This window comes from Vigna unguiculata, chromosome 5, assembly GCF_037176805.1.
Source record: "Vigna unguiculata cultivar grain cowpea cultivar isolate G323 ecotype 2 chromosome 5, ASM3717680v1, whole genome shotgun sequence".
Taxonomy (NCBI): Eukaryota; Viridiplantae; Streptophyta; class Magnoliopsida; order Fabales; family Fabaceae; genus Vigna; species Vigna unguiculata.
Genome location: NC_140796.1, coordinates 2,941,886 through 2,955,006, shown reverse-complemented (window position 1 = coordinate 2,955,006; position 13,121 = coordinate 2,941,886). Strand labels below are relative to the sequence as shown.

At 36.0% G+C, this 13,121-nt stretch overlaps 2 protein-coding genes across 2 annotated transcripts; both read right to left on the bottom strand.

Moving 5' to 3' along the window:
- Window positions 1–1,522: 1,522 nt before the first annotated feature.
- LOC114183718 (UDP-glycosyltransferase 83A1-like) lies at window positions 1,523–8,656 on the bottom strand. The gene is made up of 4 exons (XM_085673989.1): window positions 8,347–8,656; window position 8,233; window positions 2,579–2,939; window positions 1,523–2,488 (listed from the first exon to the last, which is right to left on the bottom strand). The coding sequence occupies exons 1-4, from the start codon at window positions 8,463–8,465 to the stop codon at window positions 1,635–1,637; spliced, it is 1,335 nt and encodes a 444-aa protein (XP_085530115.1). The 5' UTR covers window positions 8,466–8,656; the 3' UTR covers window positions 1,523–1,634.
- Window positions 8,657–9,905: 1,249 nt separating this feature from the next.
- Window positions 9,906–12,847, bottom strand: LOC114183019 (UDP-glycosyltransferase 83A1-like). The gene is made up of 2 exons (XM_028069850.2): window positions 12,200–12,847; window positions 9,906–11,347 (listed from the first exon to the last, which is right to left on the bottom strand). The coding sequence occupies exons 1-2, from the start codon at window positions 12,684–12,686 to the stop codon at window positions 10,494–10,496; spliced, it is 1,341 nt and encodes a 446-aa protein (XP_027925651.1). The 5' UTR covers window positions 12,687–12,847; the 3' UTR covers window positions 9,906–10,493.
- Between the last annotated feature and the right edge of the window lie 274 nt (window positions 12,848–13,121).

Below are 13,121 nucleotides of genomic sequence, written 5' to 3'. Positions count from 1 at the left end.
TAATCGTATAGTGCCCAGTTTGGGGTTAGTGTGTCAAATAGGTACCCGGTTTTAAAAAAGTGTCAATTGTATCCCAACTTTTGAAAATTGCTTCAATTAGGTCCCTTTCAGACAGAGTTGACTAACGTCGTTAGTCAACGTGACACGTGTCAATCTATGTTTTTTTTTGTTTTTTTTTTAATTTTAATTTTTTTTAAATTTTAATTTTTAAAATTTTTTTTTTAAAAAAATTAAAAATGCCATGTGTCAAGTCCCTGTGCGTGACACATGGCATTGTCAGTGTCACGTGGCATTGTAATGCCATGTGTCAGTGTCACTATTAGATGTCATTGTGTTGATTTCGATTTAGTCCCTAGTGTCTTTTTATTTAATTTAGTACCTAAGTATGTGTATATGATTCAATTTTGTCCCAATTTTTTTTTTAATAATTAAAATATTTTTGTAATCCATTTTTTATAAGATTAAAAATAATTAAGTATAAATATTTTTACAAAATTAAGTACTAATATTTATAATGTTTCTCTCAATTTCAAACCAAATTTATTATTTGTATAAATGTTATACTAATATTTTTTTTATTAAAAATGACTTTTTAACATATTACTTTATTAATTATTTTTTTATTAAGTACTCATGTTTTGTTAATTTTTTTTTTCAAAATAGAACAATATTGTCTCTTACTAATTTTAAATCAAAATTCCTATTGGTATGAATGTTATACTAATTTTTTTTTTATTAAAAATGACTTTTACCACTAAATTTTAATACAAATATCAAATACTTAATTTTTTTAAAACTTTTATACTTAATTACTTTTAATTTTATTAAAAAATATTTTAATTATTAAAAATTATTAGGTCAAAATTGAATCAAATACACATAAGTAGGTACTAAATTGAAACAAAAAAACATAAATGAGAACTAAATCGAAATCATCACAATGACATCTGATAGTGACACTGAAATATCACGTGGCACTGACAATGCCACATGTCACACATAGGGACTTGACATGTGGCATTTAAAATTTTTTTTAAAAAAAATTTTTAAAAAAAATTAAAATTTAAAAAAAAAATCAAAAAAACCACATATTGACATGTGGCACGTTGACTAACGGCGTTAGTCAACTCTGTCTGAAAGGGACCTAACTGAAGCAATTTTCAACAGTTGAGATGTAATTGACACTTTTTTAAAACCAGATACCTATTTGACACACTAGCACCATACTATACGATTAATTATACCTAATAAATTTGTGTATAAAATAACTAGCTTTGAATGATTTCCTTAATTACCAGCCTTTTTCCTTTGCTACTATAAATTACTGATATTTTGACGATGAAAAATATATTATAACAATTAAATTTTCATAATTTTTTCTTATGATTTGAAATGATTATTTTTTTATATTTTAAAATCACTTAAAAATATCATTTCAAAAAAAAATGTCAAAATTTATTTATTTTCGGGTAAATTTAGTTAAAATCAACTTTCTCATCCTCGTTTCTTTCCAACATCCGTGTCCGGTAAGGTTATCGACATTGAATACAATAACTTTCGAATGCTTTTTGTCTTTTTCAACTTAAAAACGCAAAGAAAATTCAACCTGGGAACTATCATAACGAAAAGCACCATTAATCCTTGGCCCAGTTGATAAACTTTTGAAGATTCTTCGAAGATTGACCACCTTCAGCTGAGTTATCGAGGGTCAATTCCTTCAGCTTCAACGATCTTGCTTTCATGTCTTCATTCCCAACCACTTGCTCCACCTTTTTCCTTATCTCCCCCTTTGATATCACTCCATTTTCATCCTTGTCTAACCCCACTCCAACTCTCCACACATCACAAATGTACGACCTGTTAATAAATTGGTCACTGAAAAATGGCCAACACAAGAAAGGTATGCCACCACATAAACCTTCTATGATAGAATTCCAACCACAGTGGGTAACGAAGCAAGCTATGGCAGGGTGGTTCAGTATCTTCTTTTGCGGAGCCCACTCAACAATTTTACCCTTAGATCCAACGAATCCATCTGGGTATGCATTATTCTCATTGTTACTGTCAGTACTTGGACGCACAACCCAAAGAAAAGGCTTGTTAAGAAGTTCGAGGCCAAGAGCTAGTTCTTTGAACTGGTTTGGTTCCACTATTGCTAAACTTCCAAAGGAAACATAAACAACAGATTGTGGTGGGTGCTGATCCAACCAATCTAGGCAGGTTGTGTCTTCTCTCCAAAATGAACTTTTTGTTGTGTCACTCTGAATCAATGGGCCAATCGGAAGGAACCTCGGCCACCTGTTAAGTGCTCCTGGCTCAAGTTCGCAAGTGGTGTTGCAAAGCCACCACTCTCCGAACTTCAAACTCTGCGTATCTTCCACCATGTGAAGGAAAAAGTTCTTGCCAAGGCTACACCATGGAAGATTTGCCGTGTCCATCATTGGAGAATTTGGTAAAAGCTGAATTTCCTGTTTTCTGGTTGGAAGTCCTGCATTTTAAGGTCCAAAGAAAATCAAGAATTGACCAATTTCTTGATGGAGTTTGAATAATGATGATGTAAGTAATCTCATTTTCTTACCAGTTTCAGGGTCTATAATTCTGTCATGAATAAGGGTTGGGATGGACTCAAAAGAGGCGAGTGAAGTAGCTGATGCAGGCCACATAAGGGCTCCTTTGATGCCCAGATTGTGTCCAAATTCCAAGGCCCATCCCATGTTCTTGGAAATAACCAGACAAGTGATCTTGCTGTCATCACCATCCGAAGCATTGATGTTTTGTATGAGATTGTGAAGCTTAGAAGGTAATGTGTTTCTGAGAGACAGAATAACCTTTGGCTGGTCACTTCTGTCATCTTCTGGATCCAAACCATCTGGGAGTGCCACAAAGTTTATCTGAGTTCCCAAGTTCTCAATTGCATTCTTCATTCTGTTTTGGTTGAACTCAGTGTTAGGTTTTTACAGAGGGGGTTTCACTAGGGAGAACAAACACCAATGAGACTTGAGCCTAACCACATAAGATATTGACACCACTCTCAACCCAAAACCTTAAGGCAATGGGTTTATGGGCCTTGATCCTTATATGGTGCTCTACTTTCTCAATTCTGGTCAATGTGGGACTTAGACTCACACTTGGATTCCTAACATTCTCCCCCTCAAGGGTGAGTCCCTTCAACCCCATTGGTACACTCCCCCTCCAGCGGAAGCTGCCCAACCACGAGTACTCTTTTTCTGTCCTTTTCTGTACCGCCGTTCTTTCTTAACGGGACACGCTTTACCTGACCCACACTGTCAGGAAGACTTTCGATACTAGGACCATACTGCACTCGTCTGAGCCGGTATTAACCATCGGCTCTGATACCACTCTGATGGGGAAAACAATAACAAACAATATACCAGAGAATGCAGCGGATATAATTTCCCCTAACTTGCAAGAATCTATGAGGAGCAATAATCAAAGAGCAGCAATAATAAACCACCAAAAGCACAAATAAAGGCACCAAGATTTTTAACGTGGAAAACCCCTCAAATCAAGGGTAAAAACCACGAGTCGTCCAGACCAAAGAAATAGCTTCACTATGATCAACAAGAGTACAAAAGAGTCTTAATCAATAGCACAAATTAGTGCCAACACCCAACCAAATAACAAAGCAACAAAGCTTTCAAATAGAGAAGAACAAGAGAGGAAAACCTCTACAAATCACTGCTGCAGTGCGAAATTAATATCTCCCAACTCAGACCTCGTATCAAAGATCCGACCGGTCAGAATGAAGAGCAATGAGTTCCGAACCTGCTGTAAAAATTTCAGCCCGATCCAACGGTGAACGAATCCGCAGCGCCGAATTTACTGCGACAGCTCTATGAAAAACGTGAACAGAATTTTCCCTCTACCTCTCCCTCTATGTGTTAGGGCTTTCAGTGTATTCTGACTCTATTGTTCTGCCTCTCTCTTTATTTTATAGCCTCCTCTCCACTAGGTTTAAGTGAGACATGGGCTTCTCAAATTTTGGGCCTTTTCTCCACATAGGAAGGGAGCCCAATACCCAACAAATCTCCCCCTCACAACTATGTGGAGATAACCGCCAAACCGGCGATCTCACAACAAACTTCAAACTTTCCTCTTGGCAATGCTTTAGTCATCATATCAGCACCATTATCATCTGTATGAACCTTTTTCAACTCCAACAACTTAGCATCCAAAGCATCACGTATCCAATGATACCTCACATCAATATGTTTGGATCTAGAATGAAAAGTTGGATTCTTATCAAGATGGATAGCACTTTGGCTATCAACAAACAATGAATAGTTATCTTGCCTAAAACCAAGCTCCTGCAAGAATTTCTTCAACCATAACACCTCCTTGCATGCTTCAGTAATAGCAATGAACTCTGCTTCTGTAGTAGACAACGCTACACACCTTTGTAGTCTTGATTGCCAAGCCACAGCTCCCCCTGCAAACTTTATCAAATAGCCCGAAGTGGACTTTCTGGAATCAATATCCCCAGCCAAATCTGAGTCTGAGTAACCCATCAAAGTAGGTTTATCACCTCCAAAACAAAGCTTCATATCAACTGTACCATGAAGATACCTCAAAATCCATTTCACAGCATTCCAATGCTCTCTACCTGGGTTTGACAAAAATCGACTAACTGTACCAACAGCATGTGCAATATCTGGTCTTGTACACACCATCGCATACATCAAACTGCCCACCGCAGATGCATAAGGAACTCTACTCATATTGGTCTTCTCAACTTCATTTGAAGGACTCTGTTTAACACTCAGTTTAAAATGAGTAGCAAGAGGAGTACTCACAGCTTTAGCATTTTCCATCTGGAATCTCTGCAACACCTTCCTAATGTATTGCTCTTGTGATAGATAAATCTTCTTTTCTCTCCTATCACGTGAGATATGTATGCCAAGAATCCTTTTAGCAGCTCCCAAGTCTTTCATGGCAAAAGACTCGCCAAGTGTCTTCTTTAACCTGTCAATTTTGGAAATATCTTTTCCAACAATAAGCATGTCATCAACATATAATAACAGGATAATAAAGTCATCATTAGAAAAACTTTTAACAAAGACACAATGATCAGAAGTAGTCTTCATGTAACCCTGCTCACACATAAAAGACTCAAACTTCTTATACCACTGCCTTGGAGCCTGCTTCAAACCGTATAGACTCTTCCTTAGTCTACACACATATTCTTCCTTGCCTTTAACAAGAAAACCATCAGGTTGCTTCATGTATATCTCTTCCTCCAAATTACCATGAAGGAAAGCTGTCTTCACATCCATCTGCTCAACCTCCAAATCAAGAGTAGCAGCTAAACTTAGCACAGTTCTGATGGATGACATTTTCACCACAGGTGAGAAAATCTCATTGAAATCAACACCCTTTTTCTGTCTGAAACCTTTCACCACTAATCTGGCCTTGTACCTTGGAAGTGTAGAATTTGAATCTTGTTTCACCCTGAAAATCCACCTAGTTTCCAATGCCCTTTTGCCCTTAGGCAATTTCACCAAGTCGTAAGTGTGATTATCATGCAAAGATTTCATCTCATCTTGCATTGCATCCAGCCACTGTTTCTTCTCTTCACTATCCAAAGCCTCTTCAAAACACTCAGGTTCTCCACCGTCAGTCAAGGTTATGTACTCATCACAGGAATACCTTGTAGAAGGTTGTTTTTGTCTATTAGACCTCCTGAGTTGGACTTGAGGTGATTCAGGTATATCACCAAGATCGTCATCATCATCATGTTCCTCTTGAGCATCATCAATTGGAACCTCTACTCCACTTCCAAACTGTTGATCATCAACATCACCATGTTGCTCATTGTCTTGAGCTTCCGTTTCAACATTCTCCAAATTGTGAGCGGGCAACCTCATCGGATTACCATCAGTGAGATTACTATCTTTCTCGGGTGTGGTCTTCTCCACCTTATCAATGTCTTCAATGGTCTGGTCTTCCATGAATTGTACATCACGACTTCTAACAAGCTTCTTCTCAACAGGATCATAAAACCTGTAGCCAAATTCATCCTCACCATAGCCAATAAAGATACATTGCCTTGTCTTTTTATCTAACTTGGATCTTTCATCCTTAGGAACATGAACAAATGCCCTGCAACCAAAGACACGCAAATGATCATAGCTAACATTCTTACCAAACCAAATTTTGTCTGGCACCTCAGTATTCAAAGCAACTGCGGGACTGAGATTAATAACATGCACAGCTGCAAGCAATGCCTCTCCCCAAAAGTGCTTAGGCAACTTTGCTTCTGAAAGCATACATGTAACCCTTTCAACCAAGGTCCTGTTCATCCTCTCCGCTAGACCATTCAACTGAGGAGTTTTAGGAGGAGTCTTCTCGTGTCTGATACCATGCTGCCTGCAATAAACATCAAAAGGTCCACGGTACTCACCACCATTATCACTACGGATGCATTTCAGCTTCTTGCCTGATTGCCTCTCAACCATAGCATGAAATTCCTTGAACTTTTCAAGTACTTGACCTTTCCGCTGAAGAGCATAGACCCATAGCTTCCTGGAACAATCATCAATAAAAGTAACAAAGTAAACTGCACCACTAAATGACTTTACCTTTAATGGGCCACAAACGTCAGAATGCACCAATTCAAGTAATTCTGACTTCCTTGAGGGTGGATGCTTCTTAAAAGATACTCTGGTTTGTTTACCAGCCATGCAATGAGAACATTTCTCCAATTCTGCATTTCTCAATCCCATAAGCACATCCTTTTTAGCTAAGCAGTTAAGCCCTTTCTCACTTATATGACCAAGCCTCCGGTGCCACAAAGATGCCTCCATATACATAGCATTCACACTGTCTTTAGCAACCAAAGCTTTAGTCCAGTACAATTTAGATTGTTTCTCCCCTCTAGCCATAACCAAGTTACCTTTAGTGAGCTTCCATTTACTAGAACCAAAGTGATTGTCATAACCACAATCATCAAGCAACTGCACAGAGATTAAATTAAAACGGACATCCGGAGCATGTTTGACTCCTTTAAGCAACAACTGCACTCCCATGTTGGTTTGCAGGCAAACATCACCAACACCAATCACTTTAGACTCACCATCATTACCCATCTTCAACACTCCAAAATCACCAGAAGTGTAAGATGTGAAGAACTCCTTCCTAGGTGTAACATGCAGTGTAGCACCACTATCAATAATCCACATGCTCTCATCAGATACAAGATTAACGGACTCAAAGTCACGAAGAAGAACAAGATCACCATCTGTAGCAGTAGTGACACGATCATCATCATCATGATCATTCTCTCTCTGTTTGCCCTTCTTGTCTTTGTTCTCCTTTTTCCACTTAAAACAGTATTTCTGAATGTGTCCAGTTTTATGACAAAAATGGCACTCTAAATTCTTGTATCTTGACTTGGACTTGCTCCTACTCTTCTCTCTACCACCTTTATGTTCCTTTTTCTGACTTCTCCCCCTAGCTTCTGTAACAAGCATCTCAGACTGAGATGAAGAACCATGTGCCTTCCTTCTCATCTCTTCATTAAGAGCACCGCTCTTTGCCATCTGAAAAGAAACAACACCATTCGAGGCAGAGTTCGTAATTGAAACCCGAAATACCTCCCAAGACTCTGGTAGAGTATTAAGCAACCATAATCCCATAACTTCGTCATCAAACTTTATGCCCATTCCTGACAATTGATCTAGGAGCCCTTGAAACTCATTTAAGTGATCAGAAATAGAAGAATTCTCCCTGTACCTCAAATTCATCAAGCAATTTAACAAATACAATTTATTATTGCCCGACTTAGAAGCATACAAAGACTCAATCTTCTCCCACAAAGCTCTGGCATGTGTCTCATTAGCAATATGATTATAAACATTATCTTCAACATATTGCCGAATAAAACCACATACCTGTTGGTGCTCAAAGTCCCATTCTTCTTCAGACATAGAATCTGGCTTCTGTGTAGCAAAGACCGGAAGATGCAATTTCTTGACAAATAATAAATCTTTCATCTTGCCCTTCCACAAATGATAATTTGTACCATTCAAAGCAACCATCTTTGCATTTGCCTCCATCATTCAAGCAAGTAAATATAGCCCATCATTCAAGCAAGTAAATATAGCCCAACCAAGAGCTCTGATACCACTTGTTAGGTTTTTACAGAGGGGGTTTCACTAGGGAGAACAAACACCAATGAGACTTGAGCCTAACCACATAAGATATTGACACCACTCTCAACCCAAAACCTTAAGGCAATGGGTTTATGGGCCTTGATCCTTATATGGTGCTCTACTTTCTCAATTCTGGTCAATGTGGGACTTAGACTCACACTTGGATTCCTAACACTCAGTGATCAAAAAGGTTATTTTGCAGCCATGTTTGGCCAAAACCTGAGAGAATTGCAGCAGTGGATTCATGTGCCCTAGAATTGGATAAGGTATAACAAGAAAATGTGGAGGACTCATGTCTGCTGAGTAAAAGGAGTGTGAAGTTGATTTTTGCTGCTAAGTGGAAGTTATATATAACTTCTGTTTGGTATCTGTGAGAAAAATACTCCGAAGGGACACTTAGATATGTTAATAATATAAAGTGGAAAAGAGAGAAGGAAAAAGCAAAATCAAATAGGTATTTGAGTGATGTGTTATGCAAGTACTCTATTTTTGACTGTTATTTACTGCTTGCTTAAGAAGTTGGGGTTTTTTTGAAGCTATACGTGGGTCTCACGAAATGTTAGCTGAATCACGTGTTTCTTGAAGTACGTGTGTCTCAAGAAATAATTGAACCAAGTGACAAGAATGTCTTAAAACACGTTTTGGTTTAAATTTACATTAGTACTCTTTTACTTTTTCAATGTTGCAAAATGTTATTTTTAGTTTATGAAATTAGACCGTATTGATGACATAGATATTTTGGAAGTTAAGAGTGAAGGGAACATCACTCCGATGTCTATCTGACCGCAATGCAAAATCAAAGAACTAAAAAGTGAAAACTTTTAATTGGATAGGTTCAAGAAACAATGCCTCAAATTTGGAAAATTAAAACAATATTTAAGTCTTTAATAAATTTTCCAAAATCCATAAAAGTAAAGTATTATTTATCATATATCATTAACATCTTTAGCAACATCTAATCCTAAAAGTAAAAATAATATTTTGCAAAATTGAAAGATTAAAATAATGTAAATTTTTAGTTGGAGAAAAAAAAAACTAACTTTAGAGGATAGAAAGATATTTTAATTTAAAAAGGTATAAATATTAATTAGATATGTTTTCTTACTCACAATAGAGTTATTTTATTTTTAGTTATTGGTTAATATAAATACAATACGAGTGACTTAAAAAGGAAAAAAAAATTGTGAGTATTTTTGGGCCTAACAGAGGATGTGGAATCTGACAAAAGAATATGTGGCTATACCAAACTCCAATAATCTGAAGTAAAAAAAAAAAGACTATTTGGATAATCAAATTTGGTGAGTTTTAAGAGTGGAAACATATTATTGAAAAATCATTTCAGATTCTTAACATTAGTTTTAAAGTGCGGTATTCTAAGAGGTACGTATGATGAGTTTTTTTAGTCTTATAAGTGAAGAAGATATACAATAATTAAACTTTATTTAGTCTTATTTATGCAAAAAAGTAATATGAACTCTTGTTGTTTAAAGACATTATGTGAAGAAAAAAAAACTTTAAGAAGTCGCCACTCTAATAATTTAGATGAGAAATGTAGGATCATATACATTCGCAATTTTTATTTGTGATGTTATTTTGTGTATACCGTATTTCTTTGATATTGATTGAGTGAGAGTGAATATGTTTTTCCTAATACATTTCCAAACTCAGGTGTCATATACGTTGTTAAACTCGAATCGAATAAAATCAACCTATTTTGTGGTCAATTTATCAAGATTTCAAGTTGTAACGTTATATTTTATTTTAGAACAAATTACTACAAAGTGAAATAGTTGCACACATACTACACAAGTTTCCTTTCAAATATAAATAAGGCTTAAATATCTTTCTCGTCCTCATTTTCGTAGTGTTTGTTGCGGATGATCCTCATTTTGACAGAATGTTTAAAATGGTCCTCATTTTGACAGAATGTTTAAAATGATCATCATTTTTACAGAATATTTAAAATGATCCTCATTTTCGCAATTCATGTTTTATTTGGTCATTTTCTGTAACGCCGTTTAAATCATTAACAGAACATTATACAGGTGGACAATTTGTATGTACAGTACACATAACACACCCTGATACAAATCGTGTCACCTGTACAATCCTTCGTTAATGATTTAAACGACATTACAGAAAAAAACCAAATAAAACACGAATTGAAAAAATGAGGACCATTTTAAACATTCTGTCAAAATGAGTATCATTCACAACAAACACTACTAAAATAAAGACAAAAAAAAATGTATTTAAGCCTCTAAATAAAGAGAAAACAGACAAAGAAAACTTTTAACCAAAGTGTTGCTGCTGAAGGTGCCATTACTTGGCCCAGTTAATAAACTTTTCTAGATTCTTTGATGATTGACCACCCTTAACTGAGTTATCCACCACCAACAATTCCTTCAGTTTCAGTGATCTTGCTTTTATGTCTCCATCCTCAAGAACTTGGTCCACCTTCTTCCTTATCTCTCCCTTCACTATTACTCCATTTTCATCCTTCTCTAATCTCAGACCAACCTTCCACACATCACAAATATACGACCTGTTAAAAAATTGGTCACTGAAAAATGGCCAACACAAGAAAGGTATGCCACTGCACAAACTCTCCAAAGTGGAATTCCAACCACAGTGACTGATGAAGCAAGCTATGGCAGGGTGGTTCAATATCTTTTTCTGAGGTGCCCATTTCACAATTTTACCTTTACCTCCATGGAATTCATCAGGGTATGCGTTGTTTACCTTGTTCTTATCACTGCTCGGACGAACAACCCAAAGAAAAGGCCTTTTCAGGAGATCAAGGCCTAGAGCTAGTTCTTTGAATTGGTTTGGTTCCAACGTTGCTAAACTACCAAAGGAAACGTATACAACAGATTGAGGTTGCTGCTGATCCAACCAGGTTAAGCAAGTTGTGTCTTCTTCCCAGAATGAGCTTTTGTTGGTGTCACTTTCCATCAATGGCCCGATTGGGAGGAACCTTGGTGATATGGTAACTGCGCCAGGCTCAAGATCAGAAGTGGTGTTGCAAAGCCACCATTCTCCAAACTCCAAGTTTTTCATCTCTTTAACTATGTGAGAGAAGAATATCTTAGCAACGCCACCCCATGGGAGGTCTGCAGAATCCATCACAGGCATATTTGGGGAAAGCTGAATTTCTTGTTTTTTGATTTGAACTCCTGCATTTGCAATGCCACGAGTTTCTCAAATGTTCTCTTTATGCGTTTTCGCTTTCCAAATCAAAAAGATCAGAACTTGCATTTTAGTTTCTTTTAATGAAAATATTTGCATCCCCGTCTTTGGGATTTTTCAGACCCCAGTTTTGAACCAAATCATGTTTACAGGTAATTTATCAATCTAATCTAACCCAAACTAAATAGACTAAAGTTTTTAGAATTGCAAGTTGCTAAACTTTTACAATTCAAAATCGAGGTGTTTTTCTATTCATATATGTTAGAATGAAGTCAGACTTTGAGTCCAATAACAAATTTAAGTACATATATCGAAAAACACACGCACAAATTGATTATTTTAATATTTTGAATCGGAAATAGTGTTAAAATATTTTATGAGTTGTTGATAATTTATTAATGACTAATTCTTCCATAGTTCTCCCCAAAATAACATGTAGTATTTTGACTATATCATTAATTTCAACTACAAGTGATGACATCTAATTTCATGTCAGACTGAATATATATATATATATATATATATATATATATATATATATAATATATATATATATATATATATATATATATATATATATATATATATATATATCAAGCTCCTAGTCTGTAAACCTGGACAATATAATCAAACAAAAACCTAATAATTTATTTGACATGACACTGCTATATTGTTCAAAATTAAAATCAGAAAGAAGAAATCTTTACTGACAAAGCTTATTTGGTTGAACTATTATGGTTCAAGACGTGCAGTAGGAAGAACTAATCAAGAGAAAAAAATACTCATGTGCGCATATACAAAATGAATGTAAAAAGAATCAGAAAATATTATATTCTTACCTTCTGAGTCGATAATTCCATCTTCAATGAGCCTAGGAATGCAATAGCATGCTGCCAAGGAAACTGCAGATGCAGTCCAAAGAAAAGCAGCTTTAATTCCCAATTTGTGGGCAACTTGCAAGGCCCAACCCATGTTCATTGTAGCAACTACGCAGGTGATGTTGTTGTCAGAATCCAAAGCATTGATATCTTGTACGAGCTTTGGAAGCAAAGCAGGCATGTTGGTTTTGATAGATACAAGAACTTTCTGATGGTCACTTCTGTCATCTTCTGGATCCAACCCATCTGGGATTGTCACAAACCTCATCCCTTGTTCTTTAAGGTTGTCCAACGCCTCACCAGAGTTATTAGCTTGTTTGTGGATGAACTCAGTGTTCACGAAAGTGATTTTGCAGCCGTGTTTGATTACAGCTTCAGAGAACTGCATAAGGGGGTTCACGTGGCCTTGAACCGGATATGGTAGAACAAGAAAGTGAGGGACACCCATTTGCTTCAAAATTGCTTTGATGGAAAGATGAAATATCCAAGAGTTTGAGATGGATTTTATCAGAGGGTGTGACAGTTTTTCATGAGACTTTTCTCTGTGGAACAAAGTCTTTCTCCAACTTGGCTTTCAAAGTTTTCATGAATTGACATCGTTGAATTAAGTACTGGCAAGTCAGATTCCAAATGCTTTTAAATTTGGGTTATCAGAACAAAAAAAAAAAATACAGTAATTAATTCTGATATAATTGTTTAGTATTGTTACTAGAAATTATTGGTTCTAGTTTTAAATAAAAAAACAAGACCGTACATATTTTAAACCGTGGTGAGAGAAAGAATGTTTTCATATTTAGTTCTAGTTTATTATATTATAATCTTAAAAGTAGTGTCAAGAAGTGTTATTTAAAATCCATTTGGTAAGAAAGAAATAAAGTGATAA